This window comes from Ursus americanus, chromosome 36 (genome assembly GCF_024610735.1).
Source record: "Ursus americanus isolate L20-20 chromosome 36, mUrsAme1.1.p, whole genome shotgun sequence".
In the NCBI taxonomy this organism is placed as follows: domain Eukaryota; kingdom Metazoa; phylum Chordata; class Mammalia; order Carnivora; family Ursidae; genus Ursus; species Ursus americanus.
Genome location: NC_142162.1, coordinates 25100250 through 25127862, shown reverse-complemented (window position 1 = coordinate 25127862; position 27613 = coordinate 25100250). Strand labels below are relative to the sequence as shown.

General features: G+C 54.6%; 2 protein-coding genes and 1 long non-coding RNA gene across 5 annotated transcripts; 2 read left to right on the top strand and 1 right to left on the bottom strand.

Annotated features, from left to right (window-relative positions):
- The first annotated feature begins 1545 nt into the window (after nt 1-1545).
- RPAP1 (RNA polymerase II associated protein 1) lies at nt 1546-16715 on the top strand. Of its 3 annotated transcripts, XM_045771137.2 has the most exons (24): nt 1546-1726; nt 2031-2179; nt 2453-2542; nt 2988-3105; nt 3939-4160; nt 5037-5216; nt 6214-6329; nt 6666-6764; nt 7619-7720; nt 7933-8100; nt 8357-8542; nt 8844-8978; nt 9084-9254; nt 9725-9882; nt 10346-10504; nt 10630-10831; nt 11265-11374; nt 11691-11886; nt 12105-12257; nt 12483-12625; nt 13198-13954; nt 15718-15894; nt 16036-16095; nt 16201-16715. In XM_045771137.2, the coding sequence occupies exons 1-24, from the start codon at nt 1546-1548 to the stop codon at nt 16348-16350; spliced, it is 4182 nt and encodes a 1393-aa protein (XP_045627093.2). In that variant the 3' UTR covers nt 16351-16715. The 3 variants fall into 3 exon arrangements, with proteins under 3 accessions (XP_045627093.2, XP_087715409.1, XP_087715410.1); XM_087859283.1 differs by lacking the exons at nt 1546-1726; nt 2031-2179; nt 2453-2542; nt 2988-3105 and adding an exon at nt 5805-5853 and having other exon boundaries at nt 4022-4160; XM_087859284.1 differs by lacking the exons at nt 1546-1726; nt 2031-2179; nt 2453-2542; nt 2988-3105; nt 3939-4160 and adding exons at nt 4167-4301; nt 5805-5853.
- LOC148107054 (uncharacterized) lies at nt 2491-20829 on the bottom strand. Its single transcript, XR_015723206.1, has 3 exons — nt 20699-20829; nt 3260-3332; nt 2491-2616 (listed from the first exon to the last, which is right to left on the bottom strand). It is a non-coding gene; the product is annotated as an uncharacterized LOC148107054 (long non-coding RNA).
- On the top strand, nt 19302-27453 carry LTK (leukocyte receptor tyrosine kinase). The gene is given in 32 exon segments (XM_045815535.2): nt 19302-19344; nt 19906-20049; nt 20139-20307; nt 20765-20788; nt 20790-20888; nt 21031-21134; nt 21137-21174; nt 21343-21412; nt 21415-21509; nt 21511-21658; nt 21661-21714; nt 22876-22899; nt 22902-22965; nt 23350-23507; nt 24181-24276; nt 24550-24636; nt 24639-24738; nt 25243-25333; nt 25431-25446; nt 25449-25479; nt 25662-25791; nt 26106-26206; nt 26337-26429; nt 26535-26602; nt 26605-26634; nt 26695-26759; nt 26762-26795; nt 26798-26852; nt 26913-27003; nt 27109-27151; nt 27154-27350; nt 27352-27453. Coding segments are annotated over 32 exon segments (2664 nt in total).
- The last annotated feature ends 160 nt before the right edge of the window (nt 27454-27613 follow it).

Here is a 27613-nt window from a genome sequence, read left to right as displayed (position 1 = left end):
CTTGCTTGGCCAAAGGCAGGACGCTCACGAAGGTGATCACCCTGTGGGTAATGAGACTGTTTTCTTCTCTCTTCTCACCACTGCCATTCCTACAGAGTTTCTTACTTAAGCCGCGCCTTTCCTTTTACATGCTTACCTTCTTGCTCACCCATAAACGCAGTGGGGAGGTCACCTTGGTGTGTGCAGGTTTCTGGGTGCTGCCCACGAGCTTGGGTGCTGGGTTTAGGATGGGATTATCAGGGCTGGTGAGTGCAGAGAAGCGTCTGAAGTACACTTTGCCTCTGTCACGGGTGTCGTATGTGCAGAAGGGCCTGTGCCTGCTGTACACCCGAAGGATGAGTGTTTTGAGTGTCAGCATAGAGCTAACATGCTGGGGTAGGGCAGGGCTAGCCGAGTATCTTCGCGCTCAAGGGTCCCGAGTGCAGGGGCACCTGGCTGGCTCACTCGGAAGAGCACGCTACTCTCCATCTCGGGGTGGAGCTAGGGCCCCACATAGAACGTCGAGATTACTCCAGTAAATCAACTTTTTAAAAAAGGGGGGCGTGTGTCCTGGCGCCTAGCGGGCAAACCCTAGAGCGGGTGGAGCCAGACCAGGGAGAGGCGGGGACCGGCTGCGGGGCGGAAGCTTGAACCCGGTGGCGGCGGAAGCGCGGCCCTTGCGGGGCAAGATGGCGGCGCCCAGGCGGTCCTAGAGTAAGTAAGGGACTGCGCTGGAGGGACGGACTTCGGAGTTCTCCAGCGGAGGGCTCTGGTACAGGGTATGCAGTTCCTTTGTGGGAGCCTCCCCGAGTGTCTGCTCTACGCTGGAGTGGCCGCGGCCTCTTCGGTGTGGAGAAACCGGCCACGGCCCTCCATCCGCAGGCTGCATAAGCTGAGACTCGGTGATTTCTCTGTTGATTCGGGTGGTCCACAAATGTCCGTGACCGCAGAGCCCTAGAGGCAGTTGTCGGCCCGACAGTGTACAAGGCTTGTACTTCTTTGGTGAAATTTATTCCTAGTGTTTTGCTCTTTTTGATGTGATTGTAAGTGACATTGTTTTCTTAATTTCATTTTCTGATTGTTCTTTTTGCTGGTGTGTAGAAATACAGATGATTTTTATATGTTGACCTTGTATAGTCCGAGGTTTTTTTGTTTTTTGTTTTGTTTTAATAATTCGAACACCTTTGGGCCAGGCATATGCTCTCCAGTTTGATACAGAATCATGACTCCCTATCTGCCTGGCTCCTGATGTTATTTTTTCCCACAGTTGTTCCTGAGACTTTTTATCATCCAGATTGTAAACAATCTTGAGTTGGCAGTAAATATTCTTAGGCTGATGACATCAAGGAGGGCTAAATAGGGAGGGAATGGTAATAAGGTATGCATGAGAAGGAATGAGTTGATGTGAACCTAAGAACTGTCTTTTCTGATGCACAATAAAGAGCATCAGGGTTCAGCTGCAGAGGGCCTATGAGCTTCATTGTTTGTAGGGTTGAATGAGAGGGGACCCCCACACCAAAGCAGTGCTGGAAAGAATTGCACCAGAAGGGCAGCTGGAGTGTCGAGATGCTGTCAAGACCAAAGCCAGGGGAGTCGGAGGTGGACCTGCTGCGCTTCCAGAGTCAGTTTCTTGCAACTGGTGCAGTCCCAGCAGTACAACTGGTGAAGAAAGGAAATAGGGGAGGTGGCAACACTAACCTGGACCAGCCTCTGCTGCAGGATCGTCGGGATGTGGTAACACTGGACAGTGAGTAGCTGTGGGTGTGAGGCTGAGAAAGAGAGAGGGTATGGCCTCAGGGTCCTCTTCCTCTTCCTGATGGGGCTGGATTTTCCTCCATCGTTATTTCAGACACTGTATAGCCTCTGTTGCTGCAGCCCCATTTTACACTTGAAGAAACTGAGGTTCACAGAGTTAAATATCTTCCCCAAGGTGACACAGCTTGAGCCAGGGCCCCACAGCAGCTGCCTTTCTTTCTTTGATCCCCCCCTGCCCTCATTCTCTTCCTGGGAAGGAATGAGTATCCTCACATCTAGGTTTTTTCCTTTCTCAGATCTCCCAGATTCGCCCCCAGCTTTGGTTCCTGCTCCCCCGAAGAGAGCTAGACCCAGCCTTGGCTGCCCCCTGCCTGAACATGAGGACCCTGAAGAGAGGCTGAACAGGCATGATCAGCACATCACTGCTGTCTTGACTAAGATTATTGTGCGTCTCACCCTGGTTGAGTGGGACGAGGCATCCTGGGGCAGCAAGAATATTGGGGGGAGGGTAGTGAGGGATAGGAGTAGAGGGTGCTTCAGAAAGGTGGGACTTTATTCCCCCGCAGTCAGTTTGGGGCTGCTTTAGAAGCACTGTGTGCGAAGAAGCAAGGTGGGTTCATGACTCCCTAGAGAGAGATTCTAGTCATACAGAATTGGGGCTAGTGGGATAGTGTCCAGTCTGGGGAAATCTTCACTACTTTGTGCTTTGTTGCTGCAGGAACGAGATACAAGTTCAGTGACAGTGAATCTGCCTGTGCCCAGTGGTGTTGCTTTCCCTCCTGTGTTCCATCGCTCACAGGAGAGACAGGTAGGCAAGGTGCTCAGATGGTACTTGGGAGACATCAGGTGAGCCTCACAGTGCATCTTCCTCAGGCAGATAATCTGAATAATGATAAGCAATTCTCTTATTAAGGCAGCGCCATGCTAAGCACTTTATACACATTACTTAATTCTCGTAACAACCGTGTAAAGTAGGTATTATCGTCTCCATTTTTCAGATGAGTAAACTGAGACCCTGAAAAGATAAGTAACTTGTCCAACACCACACATCTAATAGATAGAAGAACCAGAAATCCAACCCAAATTTGTCTGACTTCAAGACCTGTCCTCCTATAGAGCCCTGTTTTTTCTGAGGATGAGAGTTGTGACCCTTAGAGATTAAGCAAGTCCCTTTTATCTCTTCGTTCCGGTGTAAGTGAGAAGAGAATGGGGTAGTGAGCATCAGTCACCTGAGTTTTCTTTTTGCCCCATAGGGGAATTCAACATCTGGTAAGAGAAGCATCTTTGCCCAAGAAATTGCAGCAAAGAGAGCATCTGAAGCCAGGGTCCCACCAGTTAGAGAAGTTGTGTCTACCCTGGATCCACCAGAGCGTAAGCTGGGGTTGAAGAGAGTTGGGCTCAGCCTTTGTAATACACAATCATAGAGTCACATTGGGGTATATGTCTTCCCGGCGTCAAATATGAAAGCATATTTAAATGGCATTTGAGCCATCTAAAGAGGAAGCTGTCCCTTTTCCCCACTTACAGTATTGAGTACGGCTGGCTTGGGTCTACATCTGGGTCTTAGGTGCAGGGAGAATGCAGGTCGTTAGTTGACCCTAGGAGAAAGGAAGAAGACAGAGGTGTCTTGCAGAGACTGTAAAATAAAGATGTAGACCAAGATTGCCTGAATGATGCAAATTATTAGCAGAAAAGCTGGGGGTGGACTTCTGGAGGCAGACAGCTACCTGGACATCCAAGAGAAGAGTCAGAAAGTAGGATGTTTCTGGGGCGCCCGGGTGGCTCTGTTGTTAAGCATCTGCCTTCAGCTCAGGGCGTGATCCTGGCATTATGGGATCGAGCCCCACATCAGGTCCCCCGCTGGGAGCCTGCTTCTTCCTCTCCCACTCCCCCTGCTGTGTTCCCTCTCTTGCTGGCTGTCTCTATCTCTGTCAAATAAATAAATAAAATCTTAAAAAAAAAAAAAAAAAAGAAGATGTTTCTTAAGGAAACATCCCTCAGAAAGGGGAAAAATGAGTGGAGAGGTCGCCACCCAGTCCAACCTGTGTTTGTGTTACGGTGGGGGGCGTGGGGGGAGTGTCTCCACTCTGTGTCCGGGAAATCTCTGGGGCCTTCATCTGTCTCCAGCGCTAATGGGATTAGGGAAGAGGGCCAGAAGGCCCAGCTGAGGCGAGGCGATGAAACTGATGATACACTTCTTCCAGGTGCTGCATCCTGTGAGGCACTCACACCTCGGGAGCAGGGCGGCCAGCTTCTATGGGGCAGCCGCGGCTTCCAGGGACCCCATCTGGTCACAGGGAAGGGGCTCAGGAGCCAGGATGCTGAGCAGGAAGCCCAGACCATCCATGAAGAGAACATAGCAAAACTGCAAACCATGGCTCCTGAGGAGATCCTGCAGGAGCAGCAGCGGTTGCTGGCCCAGCTCGGTATGGCATGGCTGGCTTTCCTGCTGAGCCTGGGCTCGGAAGGGATTGCCACTTACCGAGGAAGGCTTAATGCGAGGGCCAGGCCTTTTGCTGAGTGTTTGAATGCATTATTTCATCCTGTCCTCAAACAGTCCCTATACGGTAGGTAGTACTAGCTTCATTTACTTAGGAAAAAAAAAAACTGAGTCTCAAAACTTGAAGAAATTCTCCCACAGGTCATGTGGCTGGTAAAGAACACGGGTGAGATGTAAACCCAGGTCTGTCGGGTCTGACAGGCCCTGCTGTCAACCACTACATCGTGTATGCTGCACTGCTCTAGGGTAACGTGTGCTGTATTACAGCTGAGCTGTCTCTAGAACAGCTGTGACATGTTCTGTATATGACGCTCTACCATGCCATCCCTCATAGCAGTAGCACCAAGTCAGTCTTGTCCCAGATTGTATACCTAGCACCTTTATAGAGCATAACGTAGATTAGGTTCCAGGAAATATTTGTGCATAAATAAATGAGCTGAAAGTGAGAGAAACTGTTCCCCTAAATGTCTTCTCTTTGGCCCTGGTCAGCTTTCATTCATTTATTCCACAGCCACTTCCTTTGGGCCTCTGACCTGGAGCCAAGCACAGGGATGGGCAGGAACCTGCGTGGGCCAGGGGACTGTGAAGCATAGAGAGAAGGGTGGGTGGGCAGGTCCTAGTGACAGGTGTGGGTCATCGAGGCCCCAGGAGAGCCCAGGGGGCTCAGGCCAGAGGTGGGAAGGGGCTTGTCCTGGCCTTGGCACTAGTAGATAGGCAGTATTCAGCAGGATTCAGGTCTACACGAGCCTGGGGGCGGGGGGGATCTGCCACCGCCCACTCTCCCTTCCATCCTCTCCTCTAGATCCCAACTTGGTTGCCTTCTTGAGGTCTCACGGCCGCACCCATGAGCAAGCGGGAGAGAAGGCCACAGAGGAGCAGGGGCCAGGAAGACACTCTGCTGAGGTCACTGGAGAGGAACCCGTTGTGCCCACTTCTGCAAGTGAGCCCAGGCAGGAAGATGATCCAGATCCAGGAGCCCCAGGTTTGGAGGAAGGGGGACATCTTTGGGGGAATAAAAGTAGAGGAAAGTATCCCTTCTCCTAGGCCTGGCAGATGGGAAAAGAGAGAATCTTTTCTGTCCTGGGACATCTAACATTAATCTTCATTATTGTCTGGAAGTCATTCTTCATTTGCTGATATGTATGTTCCTCCTGCATATGCTTCCTGTTTTCTTGTCCTGTTACTGCTCCTTTTCCCTCTTTCCTGGTAAGTGGCAGCAGGATGTGATGGCTGAACCCTCCCCCAGCAGATCATCTCCACCCTCCGGCTCTGCCCACCCCACAGTTCTCTGCCTCTGCTGTCCGTGTTGAGGGGGAGATGCCAGGGCGAGGGTAGGAGAGGCTGACGCAGGTCTTACGAACATGCCAGACCTAAAGCAGAGAGGCCAGTGAGAACTCTCATTTCCCAGGACCTGGATTATTTTATTAGTGATTAACAAAAGAATAAATTGGATTATGAAAGCCAGGAACCTCCTGCCCCTCAGCTCCAGGCCAGCTGAGCGGGTCAGGTGGGGGTCGGGGGAGAAGAAGGAGGATGTCCCCGATGTGTGTTTCTGTGTCTTGGCCCGCAGAAGCAGGATCGCTGCCCCTCATTGCCCCACTCCCCTGCTTCTTTAGAAGGTCAGTACTAGGCAATGGAGAACTGTGTTTTCCCTGATATATATGGTCCTCCCTTCCGCCTCTGCTCCCTCTCTCTCCTCTTCTTTATCTCCTCCTCTTTCTCCTGCCCCTCCCAGCAAGTACTTGGGGTCCGCATCGGGCTAGAACCCAGGACTGGGTGTGTTCTACCATATCTGAGATATTCGCCCAGTTCCCAGGAGTTGCAGCCCCTGGGCTATACCACTTAATTCTAGCTAAAGGCAGAGGCTGCCAGACCCTTAGGCAGAGGTGGATATGGCAGCTGCGGGGTAATGGCTGGGACCCCAGGGGATCAGTGAGCTGAGCTCCTTAGGGAATACTGCTCTGCTTCCATCTTCCTAGCTCTGGCACTGCCTGTTACCCCCCACAAAGAATGGGTGCACATGGACACTGTGGAGCTGGAGAAACTCCACTGGACCCAGGATCTGCCTCCGCTGCGGAGGCAGAGGACACAGGAGGTGAGGAGGGCCAGCTGGCCTACAAGGGGTGGAGCGAGCTGTGAGTGGCCGTGGAAGCTCATCCCACCCACTGAGACCACATTGGTTGTCCACCTCCCCCTGTCCCCTCTCTCCCATGCTCTTGCACCCGAACTCAGGCCCTTTTCTTCCCTGGAGCTTGAGAAACATTTCTCCTTTGCACTCCTCCTCCTCTCCCCATCACCCTGCGTGGCCCCTGGGGCCAAGGGAGTTCCATTTCCACTCCAGTAGAGTCAGGACCGAAGGCCTGGGGTGAAAGGTGAGGAGTGGGTTGTAGGGACGTTGCTGTGTCCCCAGCCTTCTTTCTGTTCCCATTAGAGGATGCAGGCCCGATTTAATCTTCAGGGAGAGCTACTGGCCCCCGATGTGGACCTGCCCACCCATCTGGGCCTGCACCACCATGGAGAAGAGGCAGAGGTGAGGCATGGGGCCCAGGGAGGACTGGGCAGTTCTCAGCAAGTGCTTTTATCAACCGTATGGAAGAGGACCTCTGGTCAGTTGCCTTGGACCTTCTGTGTAGCCGATTCTATTTTATGGCCTTGCCGTCCATAGGTTCTTAGGCTCAAAATGTTTCTCTTCGTTCCTTCACATTCCAGTCAGTTGCCTGAACTTGCCAGTTTTATGTCTATCACCTCCCCTGGTGCTTTCTAGAGAAGAGGCTTGCTCCCTCTTCTCTGTTCAGTCGCCATGTCTTCCCACCCATCCCTCATGGGACTGCCATACTGATTCCGTCTGGCCCAGCCCAGGCCGCGCCTTGCCTTGGAAAGTTTCTGGCTCCCTTCTGCTCACAGAATAGTCCTGGCTCCTTAGCCTGGTGAGACAGGCCTTCGACAGTCTCTCCCTGCTGACTCTCTAGCTCTGCCTCCTCACTCCTGCCGCCCCACCTTGTGCTCTCTCCCCGCATACAGCGTGCGCTCAAGGACGTCCAGACTTAGTTCCTCAGGCCACGGAAGCTCCACCCACCTGCTGAGACCACATCACTTTTCCAGGTCCCCCTTTTCTCTCTCTCTCCTATTCTCTTATTGCAAGTTAAACACGGATTACCGCAGTCCTCCCCGTCTGCTTTATGCCATGGTCACTTGTGTGACCAAATCTTATCTTCTTTACCAGTTTGAGGATCCATGGAGAGAAGAGGCAAGAGATACCACTTACTTAACTTTGCCTTCCCCTTGACAACTGACTCAGTGCCTGGAGTATTGGGGTTTCTGTGTATTGGTTGGGGGGTGCTGCCCTGTGTGTTGGCTCCTACTGACTTCTTGTCCCTGCCCCAGAGAGCAGGGTACTCCCTGCAGGAACTCTTCCACCTCACGCGCAGCCAGGTGTCCCAGCAGAGAGCATTAGCACTGCACGTGTTGGCCCAGGTCATCGGCAGGGTGAGTGCACTGCTGGCCCGGTCCTGCCTGCCCCCATACCTCACCCCCCGACCTCAGACTTCCCCACCTCCTAGCCCAGGAGCCCATACAGCAGCTCCCTCTGGGGCAGACTGGGAATGGGACAAACCCAGGGTCATAGCTGGGCAAGTGAAGGGTTTAGGACAAGGACTGTAACTTCAACATCTTCAGCAAGGTTTTCCCCTGCTCCCAAGGCCCAGGCCGGTGAGTTTGGGGACCGACTAGTGGGCAGTGTCTTGCGCCTCCTTTTGGATGCTGGTTTCCTCTTCCTGCTGCGCTTCTCCCTGGATGACAGAGTGGATGGGGTCATTGCAGCTGCCGTCCGGGCTCTTCGGGCTCTGCTGGTGGCTCCCGGAGATGAGGTACGCAGGGATAGAAATGGGGCTTTGAGGCACCAGGCTCCCTACCCCTGCTGCCGGGCACACTGTCACTGCAAAGGCTTTGCCGGGCAGAGCAGAGAATGGGATGGCAGCGTCACCATCTTCTCCTAAGAGCCCCAAAGCCCAGCAGCCTTGCCTTTCTGTTCTTGGTGCGTGGCTTGTGCTGACTACTGCTAGACCCTCTTTTGAGGCCTGCCCCCTTCCTCTTCTTCCCACCCCCTTCTCTTCCCTATGGCAGGAGCTCCTCGACGGCACCTTCTCCTGGTATCATGGAGCTTTGGTGTTTCCTCTGATGCCCAGCCAGGAAGACAAGGAAGACGATGAGGATGAAGATGAAGAGCCTCCAGTAGAGAAAGCAAAAAGGAAGAGCTCTGAGGAAGGAAACCGGCCTCCATCTGACCTGGCTCGACGTGACGTCATCAAGGTACAGATGCTGGGGCAGCTGCACCTGTTCCACGACCTTGAGGGCAAGCACACCTTTTTGGGGTTGGGGGGGTGGTGCAGAGAGAGAGAGAGAATCCAAGCAGGCTCCATGCCCAGTGCCAAGCCAAATGGGCTCGATCCCACAACCCTGAGATAGGACCTGAGCCGAAATCAAGAGTCGACGCTCAACCGACCGTGCCACCGCAGCGCCCCCATAGGGCAAGCACATCTTAGGCAAGAAGGGTCATCAAGGCCTGGGGCCCAGCTGCATTTGGCACTGGGTTTATCTGTCTGATCACCAGGGGCTTCTGGCTACCAACCTGCTGCCTCGGCTGCGCTACGTGTTAGAGGTAACCTGCCCAGCACCTTCTGTGGTCCTTGACATCCTGGCTGTGCTCATCCGTCTGGCCCGGCATTCCCTGGAGTCAGCCACAAGGGTGAGAAAGAGAAGGGAAGGAGGCAAGGACTGGGCAAAGAGCCTAGCTGGGCCTGGGTCTGACCCTCAGCCTCCCTGCCTCCCTTTTCTTCCTGTCCCCTGACAGGTCCTAGAGTGCCCACGGCTAATAGAGACCGTGGTTCGAGAGTTCCTGCCCACTAGCTGGTCTCCCATGGGGGTGGGGCCTGCCCCCAGTCTACACAAAGTTCCCTGTGCCATTGCCATGAAACTACTTCGTGTCCTGGCCTCGGCTGGTAGGAACATTGCTGCCCGGCTGGTGAGCAGGACAAAGATCCAGGGAGGAGGGGCTCACAACAGGGCTGGGCTGGGGACTAAGCTTGGCGTCTGGACTCTGGGTAACTGGCTCATGCCATCTTCCTCTTCCTCTCTGCACCAGGAACAACCAGCCAGGAACCTAGTCACCTAGAGTCTAGTGTACCCTATAGGCCTACTATGCTTTCGTTACCTGAAGGGAGGGCTCCCTCTTCCCTGGACCCAGACCAGAAGAGCCACATAGAGATGGGCAGCCATCATCCAGAGCCATGTCGCCCTAGAGAAGGTTCCTAGCAAGTGCTTGCTAAAAAGAAGGAGGGGAGGGAGGGTTGGATGAGGTAGTTTCATCCTGGTCCACAGCTAAGACCCTGTGGCACGAGAGGGGCCTGGAACAGGGCTGACACAGAGAGAGAACCTGAGGCCGCTTGGGCCCCCAGCTGAATGGTAGGCCCACACTCCGCCCTCTCACCCCAGCTGAGCAGCTTCGATCTCCGGAGCCGCCTGTGCCGCTTTATAGCAGAGGCTCCCCAGGAAATGGCCTTGCCCCCAGAGGAAGCCGAGACGCTGAGCACCGAGGCCTTCCGTCTATGGGCTGTGGCCGCCTCCTATGGCCAGGGTGCTGACCTTTACAGGTGAGGAGACACGGGAGTCGGCTCCCTTGGAGACCCCTCCAGTTCTGCACTGGGGCCTAATCTGATGACTCAGCCTTGCTCAAGGTGTCCAGCTCCGAGGGAGGCTGAGAATGAGGAGGAGGGGATTCTGGGAGGAATGAAGACAGCCTGGGGGTCAGGACTAGCCGGGGGGCAGTAGAACAAAGCTGAGGTAACCACATTCTGTGCACCACAGTCTTAGTAGCTTGGTGAAATCCAGTTTAAATCCCCTGTTGGGAGGAAGCCTGGAAAGTCTACCTCCTTCCCTTCAGCCCCCAGCCTTCCTTCCCTCTGAAGCCTTCTAAGAGTGCCCAGCCCTGGGGCCTCTCCCTCCCGAGCTTCCCTGACCAGACTGCAGATCCCTGGGGCAGCACCCTGCCTTGTGTCTTCTGTCTCCACATCCAGGGTCTTCGTACACTGAAAGACAGTAATTGTTCTCCCCCAGGGAGCTGTACCCAGTGCTGATGCGAGCCCTGCAGGCTGTGCCGGAGGAGCTCAGCATGCAGCCCCCTCGGCCCCTGTCATTGCAGCGGATAGCCTCCTTGCTCACTCTCCTCGCCCACCTGACCCTGGCCGCCAGCAGCACCGCCCCTGAGCCCAGCAGGTGGGTTATAGCTCTGAGCTTCAGAACAGGCAGAAGCGCTCCTCCAGAGAGAGCGGGTGGGTAGAGCTTATGGGAGTGTCGAGGCAGCCAGACCTTCACTGTGACCCCTTCTGGCACTCCTGTAGTGACGGTGCTGGGGCCAGTGTGTTGGCCACCCCTTCCTCGATCACTTGGACACAGGTGTCCGGCCTCCAGCCTCTTGTGGAGCCCTGTCTAAGACAGACCTTGAAGTTGCTGCCCAGACCTGAGATGTGGCAGGTCTTGGGCCCCGTGCCCACTGCCTGCCTGCTCTTCCTGGATGCGTACTACCAGGCCTGGAGCCAGCAGGTGAGTGTGGCCTGCCTGCCTTCCTCTGTGCCCTGCATGCCTGCCTCCCTCTTCACATACCACCCTCTCTCTCCCTCTCCGTTTCCACTTCTCCGCCCCTACCTCCGTATTCCACTTTTTCCTACTCTCTGCCTTTTCCCTCCCACCTTTCTTCCTTTTTCCCCCCTCCACATCCATTGGGGCTGCCAAGGAGCTGTATTGATGGGGACCAGAGACCGCCAAGCAGCAGCTCTGTCTCCCTGGAGCCTTCATGCTCTGAGGACAGTGGGTGTCAGGGCAGCCTCGGGGTCTTTTCTCTCTCCAGAGGGTCAGAAGGCAGAAGCCTCCAAACACTGATTCTTGGGCTCTTAGAGTAATGGGCTTGGCCTGGGGACCCAGGGTCTAGGAGAATGGGTGTCGGGCTATCAGCTCAGTGAGCCCCTTGGTCCTCCAGCCAAGCCTGTGCCCAGGGGATTGGCTTCAGGATACAGAGCGCCTGTCGGAGAGCCTGCTGCTGCCCCTGCTGCGCACACCCACTCTGGGCAGCCTGTGGGATTCCCTTGGGTACGTCCTGCGTGTGTGTGTGTGTGTGTGTGTGTGTGTGTGTTGTGTGTGTGCGTGGGCGGGGGGCAGGAGGGCGGAGGCAGTTTCTCTCCCCGTGGGACTCCTAGGTCTAGCTCCCTCGTCCATCCTGAGTAGAGCCTCTCAGCCAGAAGGAAACCTGAATCGCTAGCCGGCAGCACTTGAGGGCTCTGAGGAACGTGGGTAGTGGTCCACATAGCCCGGTTCCTGCCGGCCTCGGTCGCAGACCAAGCAGCTCTTTTCCCGCCTGGCGTACATCAGACCAGAGCCCTGCTCAGAGTCTTCATTCTGCCTCCAGGAGCTGCTCCCCTCTCTGCAACCCTCAGTTCTGTGTTCGGGCCCCTGAAGCTCTCCCCAGCCTCGTGTCCCTGGGCAGCACAGGAGGCCGCCCCTCTCTCAGTCTGGCTGGCTCAGCCTCACCGTTCCCGTTCCTCACTGCCCTTCTCTCTCTTTTCAACACCTTGGCCCGGATCCACAAGGGGCTATGTGACCAGGTGAGACCTAGGCGCCTGGTTAGGGCTCAGGCGGGGATGAGAGGGGTGGTGGAGGGCGCAGAGGGGCAAGATGGAACAAAAGGTGCCCGTTGGGGAAGGGAGGTCTCTCCTGCCAGCCCCCATTTGTATGAGTTGGCCGGGGGTGGGGGCAGCCACCTGAGGAACCCCAGAAAAGATCAAAGTCACCTTCAGATCTGAACAAGTTTGCTTTTCTCCAGCTGGCTACCGTATTGGCCACCCCCGGACTCCAGAACTATTTCCGCCAGTGTTTGGCTCCTGTGGCTGCCCCACACCTTACACCCTTCTCTGCGTGGGCCTTGCGCCACGAGTACCACCTGCAGTATCTGGCACTCATCCTGGCCCAGAGAGTGGTGGGTACAGCCCAACCCCCCAGACCGCTGTCCTTTCCCCCCACTTCCGGTTAACCCGCCCCAACTGCCTGGGGACCCGTGCTGCTTCTGGCAGTCCGTGCACATCCTCCTCCGCTCTAGACACGCCCAGGATCTGTGCAGCTATCCTCTCTGCGTGTGTCCTCACATCTCTCTGCTCTGTCCCCTCTCACACCCCGCCCAACCCCCCCACTTCCCTGTTCGTAGGCAACAGCCCAGCCAGTTCTGGCCATCAACGCCGCCCTGCATCATAGTATGGTGTTGGCCCTGCTGAGCCGACTGCTGCCCGGAAGTGAGCACCTTGCCCACGAGCTCCTGCTGAGCTGTGTATTCCGTCTGGAGTTCCTCCCGTAAGTCCAGGGTTGGTAACATCAGCTCAGCCCTTTGAGAGGCTTCTGTGGCTGGTGACGGAACACCACTGAATTTGGAGCCAAGAGACCTGAGTTTACTCTCCTTTCTTCCATGGATTGTGCTCTATGTGTCAGAGCTTCCATTCGTCATCAGTAAAGTGGGGATGAAGATACTCACACTGGAAAATTACAGTGAGATTTCCGTGTGACCATCTGGCTAAGAAGTGGTGTACAAACGAACTGTGCACACGTAACAGCTAACACGGACCGAGTGCTCACTCTGTACCTGGCCGCTTCTTAAGTGTTCCTGTTGTTTTTGCTCTGTACTGTCAGATAGGTATTGCTATCCCCATTTTACCGCGAGGAAACTGAAGCCCAGAGAAGCCCCTGTCAGCCTGCCCCTAGGCAGCTGACTCCAGTGCCCAGCCTCTTGACTGCTACACATACTACACAGTGATTAGGGAACACGGAGGATTGGATCTAGGAACCTCCGGGAAGCCCCAGAGAGCTGGCATGGTGTTCAGAGTGCTGTGGTTCGAGCGCTCATTTTTGGCTTTTGGGTTCTGTTGCAGGGAAAGAGCGTCAGGGGGTCCAGAGGCAGCCGACTTCTCTGACCGGCTGTCCTTAGGGAGCAGCAAGGACTCAGGGTGTGGGCGAGGGGCTCTGCTGGCTCAGGCCTGCCAGGACTTCCCCAGCATCCGCAGCTGCTACCTGACCCACTGCTCACTGGCCCGAGCCAGCCTGCTAGCCTCGCAGGCCTTGTACCGAGGGGAGCTCCAGCGAGTCCCAGGCCTGCTGCTCCCTCTGCCTAAGGAGCCACTGCTGCCCACCGACTGGCCTTTCCTGCCACTGATCCACCTCTACCACCAGGCCTCAGACACTCCCTCGGGGCTCCCTCCTGCTGACACTGTAGGCACAGCTCTGCGGGCTCTGCAGTGGGTGCTAGTCTTGGAAAGCTGGCGCCCCCAGGCCCTCTGGGCCGTGCCTCCCGCCGCCCGCCTGGCACGGCTCATGTGTGTGTTCCTAGTGGACAGTGAACTGTTCCGGGAGACCCCAATACAACATCTGGTGGCCGCCCTCCTGGCCCGGCTCTGCCAGCCTCAAGTCCTGCGAGACCTCAAGCTGGATTGCCCGCTTCCTGGCCTGGCGTCTTTCCCTGACCTCTATGCCAGCTTCCTGGAGCATTTTGAGGCCGTCTCTTACGGGGACCACCTCTTTGGAGCTCTGGTTCTCCTTCCCCTACAGCGCCGGTTCAGCGTCGCTTTGCGCCTCGCCCTCTTCGGGGAGCATGTGGGAGCCTTGCGAGCTCTGGGCCTGCCTCTGACCCAGGTACTTTCTCAGCCCAGCAGAGCCTGCCATAGCCTACCTGTACTGGGCCTGGGGGACAGTCCTGAGCAGTGGGGGGCTTTGGTGGTCCTCAGGTTCCTTATCTTACCTCTGGGGGATTTTGAGGAGATTAAGAGAAGCCATGAAAAGGGTTTAACAGGGTATCTGGCATATAGTATGTATTGGTTATTATTAGCAAGCCACAACTCATTGCTCAGTGCTACAATCTGGATAAGAGACGTAGTAAAAACCAATATAGTTCTAAGTTATTCACATTTTAGATGTCAGTTCAGGATTGAGGAAAGGAAAAGATCAAAGTGGACTTCCCATAAGGAGAAAGGGGGAGGAAATGGAGATTGACTTGGGCACTGAAGGTTGGGTAGAATCTGATGTTGAGGACGAAGAACAGTATGTATCTGGTGGAACACCATCAGCAAAAGCTCAGAGGCGGGGAATGTAACAGGGTGCGAAGAGGGAGGCATCAGATTTCAGTTTAGGAGCTTGTTGGAAATAAGGCTAATAAAGTCTTAGAGGGCCTCAAAAATCAGGCTAAAGAGTTAAACTTACGTAAGCTATGAGAATTAACTATTTTTTAAGATTTGGTTTTTTATTTTCACTCTAACTTATTCTGGTATGTTTAAAATATAAATATTTTAATAAATGCATTTAATATGTATATAAAGTAAGTATTTTATATAAAGAACTAAAGAGAAAATATTTTTAAGAATTAAAAAGAATAGGGGCACCTGGATGGCTCAGTTGGTTAAGCATCTGTCTTCGGCTCGGGTCATGATCTCTGGGCCCTGGGATCAAGCCCCACATCGGGCTCCCAGCTCTGCGGGGAATCTGCTTCTCCCTCTGCCTCTCCCCCTTCTCGTGCGCTCTCTCTCTACCTCTCTCTCAAATAAATAAATTCTTTAAAAAAAAAAAAAAGATTTAAAAAGAACATTATGGTCATCCATAATCCCACTGCCCAGTAGTAACTGTTTTCATTGATTTATCTTTTTTTTAGTCTTTATATGTGCATATATATTTTTATAAAATTGGGATCATTGCATAATGTTTTTTTCATTTAACATTACATAATAAGCATGTCTCAATCACTATTCTAAGAAATCAACATTTTTTGTTACATTATAATCTGTTGTATAGGGACATCCTTTTATCAGAATCCCTTGGCGGGCATGACAGTTGTTTCTAATTTTCTGTTTGAAGTAACACTGTGATAAACACCACTGGGTATAAACTTTACCTCTTTCTCTCATAATCATTTCTCTTTTTTTTAAGATTTTATTTTTTAAAGTAATCTCTACACCCAACATGGGGCTCGAACTCACAACCCTGAGATCAAGAGTTGCATGCTGTACCGACTGAGCCAGCCAGGTGCCCCTCTCAGAATCATTCCTGCATGGAATAAAGAGTGATTTTTGAGAGTGTTACTCTTAAAGAAAATGAACTTTTGAAAGGTTCATAATATAATTGAGCAATTGAATGTGACATTTTGAAAGTTTTAATTTTAAACAGATTAATCAAGTACTGGTAGGCAGTAGAAATTCACTACTGCTTCCCAATTTCCCAGTTTCCCCTGCTTCCCAGCCCTTTAGTCTTCAACGTCAGTCCTTGTGATAGACAGGACTGGATGTCTGTCCGGGACCTTATCTCTGCCCTCAAAATCTGGTTCAGGTGACCATCAAGTATCCACCGTGTTGTCCTGTGATACGCATTCCCACCCTCACCCTCAGCATGTCTCGCTCCCCCTGTCACAGTTGCCTGTGTCCTTGGAGTGCTATACAGAGCCTCCTGAAGACAACCTGGCCCTCCTTCAGCTCTACTTCCGGGCCCTGGTTACTGGTGCCCTCTGTCCACGTTGGTGCCCTGTGCTCTATGCTGTGGCTGTGGCCCATGTCAACAGCTTCATCTTCTCCCAGGACCCCAGGAGCACAGTAAGTTACATCCCCATCTCCAAAGGGAAGAAGAGACACTGCCTCTGGGTGAGCAGGGGAGGAGAGGAGGGTTGGATGAGGCCAGTGATGGCTGTCAGCCCTTGGCCCAGTGCCATCTCTCCCTCCCTGTTCTACCTCTAGGATGAGGTAAAGGCTGCCCGCAGGAGGCTGCTGCAGAAAACTTCGCTGCTGGCAGATGAGGTAGGACAGGGCACATCCTGGAGGAGAGGGTAAGAGTAGGTCTTGGGGGACAGATCTCAACAGGATCTCAGTACCTACTGCATAAAGTTTCTTCCCTTTTTGCAGGGTCTCCGGCAGCACCTTCTCCACTATAAGCTCCCCAATTCTGCCCTCCCGGAAGGCTTTGAGCTGTATCCCCAGTTGCCCCCTCTGCGTCAGCAGTACCTCCAGAGAGTGACCTCAGGGATGCTCCAAAATGGGGTATCAGAGGCCTAGTATAGTTGCTACAGATGAAGACATGGATACACTCTCCTGGGGTTCACCCACACATGCCTGGCCAGACAAAAGGATTCTGTGTCCTGAGGGTGCACAGGAGACAAAGGAGCAGAAGGCTTGCCTTCCTGGGAGCAGGCCGTTTGAGCTTTTTTGGAGCAGGGTGAGCTCTACCATTATATCCTGATATCTGAAGCTCAGGATCTGGGGCTTCTGAGAGTCTGTACTGGGAGTGGATGGTGACTTAACTATTTACCCCTCTTTTGGGGGCAAGACAAACTATGGACATCTCTCCTTCCCCTGCCCCAGACCAAGATGTATGAATGCTATAGATGTGTACTGAAATAAAATTTTTTTTAATCTGGGAATCTGATTTGGACTGATTTCAGACATGGTAGTTCAGGACTGGTGTGGAAGGATGGATTATCTCAGGGGAGAAGCAGGACTTCTGTGAGAGATGAGGGAAGTAGAAACTGAGTCCACATCTGGGACAACTAAAATGTGGGTCCCAGTTCTGGAGTTGAGCCAGGCCAGGGTAATGCTCTTGGGAAGGGGTACTTCTTAAAGGACTCTCAGTAGCCCACTTGGAGTATAAGTATCCTTAGGGTCAGCATCTTGTCTCCTTATGGTCCATTAACTGCTATCCTGAGATACGAAGAAACCAAAAACCAGACTGTGCGGTAGCTGTCTATCTTAATCTGTTTGGCTGCTTAACAGAATGGCATAGACTGAGTGGCTTAGAAACAAGTTCTGGAGGCTGGGAAGTCCAAGATCAAGGTGCAGGCACAGTTGGTCTCCAGTGAGGGCCCACTTCCTGGTTCGTGGACAGCCCTCACGTGGTGGAAGGCTCATGGGAGCCCTCTGGGGCTTCTTTATAAAGACACTAACACATTCCACCCATTAAGGTGGAACCCTCATGACCTAATGACTTTCCAGAGGCCCTGCCTCCAAATACCCTCACATTGGGTATTAGAGTTCAACATATGAACTAGGCTGGGGGTGAAGTGGGGCTGGACACAAACAGTCTGTAGTGCTGTCCTACAACTCCCCCTCCATTGTGGACTTTAGTGGTGAAGGTAAGTGCTGGGGAGGAGTGATCAAACCATGAACTCTGGTTCATTGGTTCATCTCTTTAGGTAGAGTTTTTAGGTTCTTTGTCTAAATTTTTTTTTTTTAAGATTTTATTTTATTTATTTGACAGAGAGACAGAGAGATAGGCAGTGAGAGAGGGAACACAAGCAGGGGGAGTGGGAGAGGAAGAAGCAGGCTCCCAGCGGAGGAGCCTGACGTGGGGCTCGATCCCAGAATGCCGGGATCACTCCCTGAGCCGAAGGCAGACGCTTAACGACTGAGCCACCCAGGCGCCCCGGTTCTTTGTCTAAATTCTAACACTGAAGCTTTCTTACAGTGTCATTTTCTGTGTGGAATTCCCTGTGTTGACAGGTCATCAGAGTGAGTGCAGTGTGCCCTGTCAGTAGGTAGAGAGAACCGACTTCCCATAAATGGAGCTGTGGGACCCAGTAGGTTTTATGGGCAACTACTGCATGTGCAAATAGCATAGTCCCCGAACTCACGTGACAGAAATCACCTGGGGAGTGTGTTAAAACAAACTGCTAGGGCCTGCACCAGTGTTTCTGACTCAGTGGGTCTAGGGTGAAACCCCAAAATTTGCATCTCTCACAGGTTTCCAGGTGGTGCTGATGTTGCTCTCCAAGCCCAAACCCACGTTGAGAACCACTGGCTTAGTGGAACCTTACCGAGGAAATTCTGCGACCTCACAGTGGGATACCTACAGAGTTCAGTAGAGCATGGGTCCTAGAGCGCTTACAGAACCACCGTAGTGTCTGATTTAGCACTATGTTCTCAGAGACAACCAAGGAGCTAGCTACTATCACTTCTTTTTTTCCAGTGCTTTATATTAAACACAGGCCTCAGCCTTTAAAATTAGTATTTTGGACAAAAGAATAAGGAAGACGCAAAACCACCTGAAGGCTAAGTGACCTTCACAGTTACAGAGTCCGCTGTGGTTTACAGAGAAATTCCCTTTCACGTGGTTTTACAGGTGGGGAAACTGCCTCAGAACAGTGTGACCTGTGCACCATCACGCGCTGACTAGCAATGCTAGTACTAGCACTTAGATGTTCGACATCAGGATCTAGGCTTGCACCCCATCACAGTAAGAAATTGTGCAAAGGGTTAAGACAGACAACGGAGTTGTATGAGGTGACCCTACAGACCCAGGTTTCTGAGGGTGTCTGGAGGTTCAGCCTTTCAGTCACAAAGGTACCGAAAAGACACAAGTAATGGCAAATAATGATGCACTTACTAAGTGCCTTAAAGAGCACTTCCCGGGGCGCCTGGGTGGCTCAGTTAAGCATCTGCCTTCAGCTCGGGTCATGATCCCGGGGTCCTGGGTTCGAGGCCACATTGGGCTCCTTGCCCAGCAGGGAGTCTGCTCCTCCCTCTCCCTCTACCCCTCCTCCCGGCTTCTATTCTCTCTCAAATAAATAAAATTCAAAAAAAAAAAAAAAGAAGAAGAGCACTTCCCATGTGTTATTTATTACACACACCCACACCCCACCACCAATGAAGCACTCACTCCACCGCTCCTGATGTGAGAGAGCTAGAAAGACCTAGAAGCCTGGGCAGGGTGTCTGGGGTGCGGCTTGCCACTTTTTTCACACTCCTGCCTCAAAAGGGTGGGGGCTTTTTCTCCCCTACCTTGGGATCCAGACAGCCCTTGGAGGGGTACTCGCAAGGCTCTTCTAGGAAGCATAGGGACCTTGCTGCCCACCTGTCCTGCCCTTCCTCCTTCAGCGTCCTGGGGTCTGAGGTGGGCGTGGTTTTAGGACTGGCAGCGTCTAGCAAGCAGTCAGACTCTGCTATGAGGGGCAGTCAGGCCGAAGTGACAAGCTCTGAGTCCACAACCCTATCTGTGGCAGGCTGAAGAAGCCATGCGCTGCTCAGGCTGGCTGCTGCTGTGGCTTGGAGCAGCGAGTCCTGTCAGTCAAGGAACCATCTGGCTAGAGGCATCTTCCTAGGCTTAGGAACAGCAGTTGAGACAGACTGGGTCCTAGTGGCTCCCCCAGAGGCCTGGAACCCTCAAGGCTAATGCTTCTGGGTCAGTGCTCCTGCTGAGTGGGCCCAGAAGCACAGTGCAGGCCTGAATTCAAGGTTCCCCATCACGCACCTTGGGAAGGAGGGATAGGCCCGGGGGTCTCAGCACCGCCTGGGGGCGAGACTACCTAGCTAGGTCGAGGAAAGGATGGGGGGCCTGCAGGACCAAACTCAGTGGGCCCCCAGGTCATTCACTGGGAAGGACTCCCCAGGGGAGAAACTTGCAGAGGCATCAGCGGGCACCCCGAGGGGCTTCAGTGACTGGAGTTGTTCCGGGCCGGCTTCCAGGTACTGGTGTGCCCTGGCTGGGTGGGGTTAGGACGACGACCTCAAGAGGCGAGGGCCAGCTGTCTACAGGTTATCTCTTTATCTATCTTTATCTCTTGTCCCCCATTAACCTACCACCTCTCCCAACCCCGCTGTCCCACTGTCACCTTTCAGGAGCCATTCTCTGCTCCAGCTCGGGGTCCCAGGCACCTTTTCTGCCCTCCTTACCTCTGTCGCTGCCAGCTCCTAGCCCCCAAGATGCGAATGTCACCACCCCACCTAGTGTCTTAGAGCCAGCTTCTCCCCTAATTCCGCCAGGTGAGCTCCAGGCTCTTCCTCCCTCCTCTGCTCATCTTACCAGGCCAGGTCAGATGCTCTATGACCCTTTCCTCCCTCCCTGCTCCAAGGCACTGAAGGGCCCTGGCTGTCCTCCTGTGGGGCCAGCGGCCGGCAAGGACCCACACAAACACAGTGCAACAAGGCACACACAGGCAGCAGCGTGGTGGTGACAGCAGGGGCCACCAAGCATCTGAAAGGCACGCAGCTGTGGCGACAGCCAGCCAACACTGAGTACCTGTAAGTGTGGAGCAGGGAGAGGTGGGTGATGACCTGCCTATCAGAGGTTCTAAAGTCGGGGAACCAAAGGCCTCGGGCACACCACGTTGTTGTAGGGTATTCCACACCCCCGTGTGGCCCTAGCGACTTTGTCCCTTCTTCCAGCGGAACCGGGGAAGGTGGCAATGGTCGCCACTGAATTAGCCAGTACCTAGGAGCCCCTAACCAGCGTTGGCGCCAAGCGGTGGCTTGACCGCCCCCCCGCCCCCCGCCCATCTCTATTAAGCCTCCTAAAGTAAACGTAAAATCGGATTTTCTGGTGTGCAGACCTAGTCTCCCCATCTTTTCAAAATCGACTACAGCCTCTTTAGTCGCTCAGATAAGAAATTTTGGAACCGCTTTTGTCACCAACCTCTGCCCTAGGCAGGCAGCCCGAGGACCGATCGAGGGCCAGAGGCTCCGCGCCGGCTTTCCGCAGGATCTCAGCTGACGGAACTGCGGGACAAAGGCGCCAAGAACCACCTGTCGCGGGCGCACGGCGTCTTCGTCTCCGTCGTCTTTTCCCTTGGTCGCGGGGAGCCGCTTCAGGGCGCCTGTCCCGGAGTAAGCGGAGCCAGTGGGAAGGGGCGGCTCGAGCTGCCCAGGCCTAGGGCCGGGCGGAGCGAGGGACGCTCCTCGGGGTGGAGACGGCGGCACTGCGAGGGGAGCGTCCCAGCCCCGCCGAATCCGGCGTCCGCGGCCCGCGGGGAGCCGGGAGAGCCAGCTCGTCTGCGTCGGAGGGTCCTGGGCCGCTGAGGAGCGCGCGGCGATGGAGGGGCCGCAGGGTCTCGGGTCGCAGCGCTGGGCGGGACCGGCGGGGGTGGCGGGGGCCCAGCAATCCGCCTTGGCGTCCCGAACTTCTTCCTGGGGGCGCGCGCACACAAGCTGTTCGTGCGGGCCTGGGGGTCCCCCGTCCCTGGGTTCGGCCGGGAGCCCGTTCCCTTACTCCAGGGCCTGGTGCCCGGTCCTCGCTCGACGGCTGGAGGGCGCGCTCCTGAACGCGCCGCTGCCCCAGAGCCGCGCGCCGGCGAGCTGGAGCCGCTGCTGGGAGCGGCCGGAGGAGGCGGGCGGGCCTAGTTGAGGCGGCGGCCCGAGGCCGGCTTCAGGCCGCCCCTGACGAACCGGAGAACCGCTCGGCGGCGCCGGGGAGCGGCGGGAGCGGCGCGGCGGCAGGTGAGGACGCGGGGCGGCGGGGAGAGGTGGGCGCGCTCTCCAACCCCGCCGCCAGCCATCCCGCCGTCGCCCCCAGGAGGGGAGGAGATGGGCCGGCACTTCTTGCGGGAGGGCGCGGGGGGCGGCCGGGGCTGCGCAGAGGCCTGGGCCGCAGCCGGCGGCTTGGGGGCGGCGGGGGGGCCTGTACTGCGGGTGGAGGCGGCGGCGGCTACCGGGGTAGGTGCTCTCTCGAGGAGGGCAGCTCGGCAGCTCCCAGGGTGAAGTGTCGCTGGAACCTTAGAACAGGCCCTCTGAAGGACAGGCGGGAAAGGGGTTGAGACCCCCTCTGGGCCCCAGAGCAAGTAGAGTAAGAGCTCTTAGCAAAGACATTAAATAGGGGATCCTGGGTGGCTCGGTAGGTAAGGAAGTTCAGTTGGTTTCAGCGCAGGTCCTGATCTCAGGATCATGAGACGGAGCCCCGCCTAAGGTTCCACGCTCAGTGTGGAGTCTGCTTAAGATTCTCTCTCTCTCCTGTCCCTCCCCCACTCGTGCTTGCTCTCGCGTGCTTTCTCTCTCATAAATCTTTTAAAAAAGAAAAGAGATCAAGTAAGTTGCAAATCACACAAGCAGACAGGATTCCCTAGATTGTCATTTAAAATCCAGGACTTTTTTTTTTCTTTTTTAAATCACAACAGGTCTCCTTGTTCTATAGGAGTCCCAGGAATTTAGAGCTGGCTGAGCTGGCAAACTGAGCTGAGAGGCAGAAAGGCCGGGATAGTTGATGATGATGATGATGATAGGGAGGTGGGGGGTACGAAGGGGCAGAGAGAGAATCTTAAGCAGGCTCCATGCCCAGGGCAGAGCGTACGGTGGGGCTCACCTCCGGGCTCCACCTGAGTCTCCATCTCAGGGCCCTGAGATCATGACCTGAGCTGAAATCAGGAACCTGACACCCAACTGACTGAGCCACCCAGGTGCTCCAGGCAGGGATCATTTAAATTAGTAGTTCCCCAAGTGTGGTTTCTGAACCAGTAGCATTAGCACCACCTAGGAAAGTTGTTAGAAATGCAAATTCTCAGCCTCTCTCCAACCTACTGAATCAGAAACTCGAGGGAAGACTCCTAGCCATCTGTGTTTTAATCAGTCCTCTGGGTGATTTCAGACAGACAAGGAGGTTGTCCCAGCCAACCTAAGCCAGGCCTTCAGATTCCAGCTGATGACTCCCACCCCACCCGTCTGGCTCCTGGCTCCCACTTCGGGCTAGCAGCCCCTGTATTGTAATGCTAGTGTAGAGAGGGCCACACTGGGATTTGCACTGGGAGACAACAGTTTCCCATCAGTGTGCCCCTTCCTCCCCCCCATTTTGTAGCCAAACCCTCTATCACTTTCAATTTCCAGGGGGTGATGTCTCAGAGAATGACATCCTTGGGTTGATGGGGAAAAAAGGGTATACTTCATATACCCCAGTGGTGAACCCTACTGGCAGCCTCCAGCAGATATTGTTCCTTACCCACCCCCCTCCTCTCAGCCTGGCCTAGCCTTATTCCTCAATCCCTGAGCCCACTCCCGTTTGAGCCACCAACTCTATGCTGTGAACTATCTGGTTCTTGCACAGCCCAGGAATACTCAAGAGCTCAGTATGGGGCATTCTGGGGCACTTGTCAGATATCGCCTGTGAATTCTCAAGTTCAATCTGCGAGCTCGAGGATCTCAGAAGAGGAAGTATACAGGCTTGACAGAAGTCCTTCAGGCCTTCCCCCCATCCCTTAAATGCCTGGTACTGCTTATTGTTCCAAAGTCCAGGGGTAGAATTAACCACGTAGCTGGAAAAGTATCTGTCCCCCACCCTCACCCTGCAATATCCATTCTTTTACTCATAATCATGGAGATCCATGGAGAAGTAGAGATCCAACTGCACCTCAATTGTAGTCATTGCCTTTTGAAAGACTGCCAATGGCACGCAGAGCTCTGGTTAGCCAAATGCATGTGCCCAGAGGGCATGGAGCTAGCGGCAGATATCACTTGCATGGGTAAGTCCAGCTTTTGTCCAAGATCTGGACTCCTGGGGCCACGGGCTGGGAGGAGCAGTAGGGTACTGGGAAAGATGACTGGTGGTGTGCCAGGCACCATTCCGGGTGTGGGGCAGGAGACTGGATATGCATCAGTGTATGCTCTGCCTTGGACGAGCATGTAGAGTAGTGGTCTAGTAGGGGAGGGGTGATATCTACCTATCTATCCACCTACCTATCTATCTAGATATGTATCTAGATTTACTTTTTTTAAGATTTTATTTATTTATTGGGGGGGTGGAGAATGCACATAAGAGAGAGCAAGAGCAGGGAGGGAGGCAGAGGGAGGGGGAGAAAGAGACTCCTCACTAAGCAGGGAGCCTGATGCAGGGCTCTATCCCAGGACCCTGAGATCATGACTTGAGCCAAAGGCAGATGCTTAACTGACTGAGCCACCCAGGCGCCCAGATAGGTATCTAGATTTAGATATAGATATCTATTAAAGTGACAATTGCCACGGGAGGCTTAAAATGTTTTAGGGGTTCTCAGGAGGGTAAGGTTGCTTTTATATAGGACAAGTGGGGAAAGCATCATGGAGAAGTTAACACTTGGGCTGAGTCATGAGGCATGGATAAAATTTGGGGAGGGGAACAGAGAAGAGCTTCCCATTGGAGGTGTCTCTATTTCTCCCTAGACCTGCCCACCCTACCAGGCCCGCTGGTTCTGTTGGTGATTGTCGTTGTGCCCTCTACACTGAGCCTCCTTATGGTGTGTGGGGTCCTGATTCTGGGTAAGGAACATCCAGCAGGCATGGCTGATTCCAGGCTGCCTACCTCTTCACTGAGCTGTGTGTGGGGTCCCAGGGACAGACGTGGCTGATTTCAGGACCCTTGCTTCCAGCAGAGCAGTGGTGGGCTCCTCGGGGAGTCCAAGAGTAAAATCAGCCGCGGAGGCCCAGGGAAGACATTTGCCTTAATGGGCATCTGGAGAGACGTCCTGGGTGGAGGGGTGGCAATGGAGGGTGGGCCAGATGGGCAGGTAGAGAGTTCGCCTTCTTTCTCAGTGAACCATAAGAAGCGGCAGGGCCTGTGGGGGATGAGGCTGCCAGGCCCTGAGCTTGAGCTTCTTTGAACCTCCACCATCAAGACAGCCTCAGCCCTTACTACTGCCAGGCGGGGTTTGGCTGGGCCTGGCCCTGGCCTCTGCCCCCAGGGCTTACAGAAGTTTCCCCAGCCAATGTCACTCTGCTCAGGTAAGTTCCCTTCCTCTGAGAACCCGTGCACTCTGAATCTCTCCCACTCCCATCCCAGTCCCTGCTGTGGTGAATTATGGTTCACAGAGAGGATGTGGCCCCAAACCTCTGTGTGGAGGAGATAGAGGTCAGAGAAATTCCAAAATGCAGGGTAACTTGTCCAAGGTCAGCTGTCACCCCCAATTCTTGGATGGGGGAGACCCTATGATTCCTTTAGAGCAAGGGTTGCCACTACCCAGGGTGTCTGCAAGGACGTAAGGAAAACCTCATCACAGACACCCTGAACCCATACCCTCTCTCTTCTGCCCTGGTTCTGTGCCGGTCAACATCGCCTCTGTAGGGCTTGTACTTGGAGAGATGCCACGATGCAGAAAGACCTGAGTCCTCAGATAGGGCCGCCTGACCATATAGGGGATGACAAGGAGGTAAAAAGGAGGCACTAGAGCCTCTAGGACACTTACCTAGGCCCAGCCGACCACTCCCTTCCAACCTGTCTTCCTGCAGAGCCTTGGGCCATGGTGCCTTTGGAGAAGCCTATGAGGGATTGGTAATTGGCCTTCCTGGGGACCCTGGCCCACTACAGGTGGCTGTCAAGGTGAGAGAGGTGGAACTTCTGGAACAGTTGCTGGAGTTACAGTCAACCCACTCTCCTGAAGTGTCTGGGGGAGCTCAGGAGCCCTCTTCCTCCCCAGACCCTGCCAGAACTCTGCTGGATTTCCTTGGGGAGGTGCTCATTATCAGGTGCACCTGGGGCCATGGACAGGGGTGGGCGGTGGGAGCAGAACTGCCTCCCAGAACAGCTTCTCTTCACCCTGGGGCGAGACGGAGCGGGGCTAGGGAGACAGAGCCTGTCTCTAGTGTTGTGGAACCTAGAGCCTGGTTTCCCTCCCTGCTGGCAACTGGGGTATGTGCCTCCCACTCAGCAAGTTCAGCCATCAGAACACTGTGCGCTGTGTAGGGCTCAGCCTCCGGACTGCCCCTTGCCTAATTCTGCTCGAGCTGGTGTCTGGAGGGGGCATGCAGAGTTTCCTGAGAAACAGCCGGCCACACTTGGTAAGACCCTTCTCCCAGCTCCCTGAGCCCATCTAAAGACCCTGTCCGGGGCCCCTGGGTGGCTCAGTTGGTTAAGTGTCTAACTTCCGCTCAGGTCATGATCCCAGGGTCCTAGCATAGAGCCCTATGTAGGGCTCCCTGCTCAGCGGGAAGTGTGCTTCTCCCTCTGCCCCTACCCCCCCCAGCCACCTTGTGCTCTCTTTCTCTCTCTCTCAAATAAATAAAATCTTTTAAAAAATAAAAATTAAAAAATAAAAACACTGTCCTTGTGTACCCAAACAAGCAGGAACTAATGTACCCTCTGCCCTACCCAGGGCCAGCCATCACCTCTGGCCATGAGGGATGTGCTCCATCTGGCCCAAGACATAGCCCAGGGCTGCCCCTCCCTGGAAGAAAATCACTTCATCCATTGGGAGTGATCCTGGCTCGGAGGGGGTGGGGGAGCAGCCCAACTCTCTCCCCAAGGAACAGCTCTTCCACGTCACTTTTATGGAAACAGATCAGGGCCAGGCCTTCTGAGTTCTAGCAGTGATTTTTGCCTGCAGGAACATTGCTGCCAGGAACTGCCCTCTGAGCAGTACTGGGCCCAGCTGAGTGGCCAAGATTGGGGACTGTGGGGTGGCAAGAGGTATCTACAGGTGTGGGGTCTGGGGAGGTGGGGAGGCTGCTGCTCCAAGGGCGTTTACCAGCACTCTGGTGGCACTTGATCAGCTAACTCATCACGCCGCTCCTCCCTCCTGCAGAGCCAGCTGTTATGGCAAGGGGGGCTGGGCTCGGGTGCCGGGCAGGTGGATGCCCCCAGAGGCCTTCTTGGAGGCCTCTTCACATCCCAGACAGACTCTGGTGAATACACACACAACCCCCTCCCTGGCCTTGGGCCACCTCATGTGAGGGAAAGGGAAGGCTATGCCTGATGCAGGTCTTTTGGGGTGCTGCTCTGGGAGATCTCATTAGGCTTCTATGCCTAATTATGCCCTGCCCTGGGAGCACCAACCGGGACGTGCTGTATTTGTCATTGGAGGGGGACAGATGGGTCCTCCCAGGGGCTGTCCAGGGACTGTGTGAGTATGGAGTGTTGTCCAGGGAGGAAGGTCCTTCACCTGGGGATGAACTCTCCCCAGGTACCATATCATGACCCCGTGTTGGCAGCACCAGCCTGAACTCCGCCCTAGTTTTGCTGGCATCTTGGAACATCTTCCATACTGCATTCAGGTGTGCCCTCTGACCCGCCTTGACCATCTTGATCTTGAGGGTCCGGAGGGCAGCCATAGAACAATGTTGTGGTCCCCTGCTCTCTTGTCCCACCCGCCATTACAGGACCCTGAGGTGCTGAATTCACCCCTGCCAGTGGAGCTGGGGCCACTCTGGAGCAGGAAGGAACTTCTGGGCTGGGGAGCAGGTCTTTGGAGGGCCTAAGATCCCCACAGGCCCCGGAACAGAATCTGGAGAGCTTAAAGAACTGGGGAGGGAGCCTCCTTGGCCCCTGGCTGCCCTCTAGTCTCAAGACCCCCAAATCCAAGGACTTCCAACCTCAGGGGGGATTCCAGAGGAATCCAAAGGAATCCCCCCTATGGCTCTTGGGCCCCAAGGGGCCCTGAAGGTGAGGACTCAAGCACTGACAGTAGCAGTGGTTCCTCCCTGCATTCCTCCCCAGGCTTCTAGGGAGCTTGTTATTCCAGTAGCCTCTGTCCCCTGCAGTTTGTTCTGCATGTCTGGGCCTGTCTCAGGGTTGGCCTGGCACCACTGGACCCTCCATCCTGGAAACCAGCTCAGGCTTCCCGGAGAAGAGTTTGGCCACTCCCAGCCTTTGATCTTTGGGACC

What these genes read in the sequence shown, in the direction of transcription:
- RPAP1 (XM_045771137.2), top strand. Translation starts at nt 1,546, where the DNA reads ATGCTGTCAAGACCAAAGCCAGGGGAGTCGGAGGTGGACCTGCTGCGC. An exon ending in CTGTCTTGACTAAGATTATT is followed by an intron (nt 2,180 to 2,452) that starts GTGCGTCTCACC and finishes TTGTTGCTGCAG; the next exon opens with GAACGAGATACAAGTTCAGT. An exon ending in CAGGGTGCTGACCTTTACAG is followed by an intron (nt 9,883 to 10,345) that starts GTGAGGAGACAC and finishes GTTCTCCCCCAG; the next exon opens with GGAGCTGTACCCAGTGCTGA.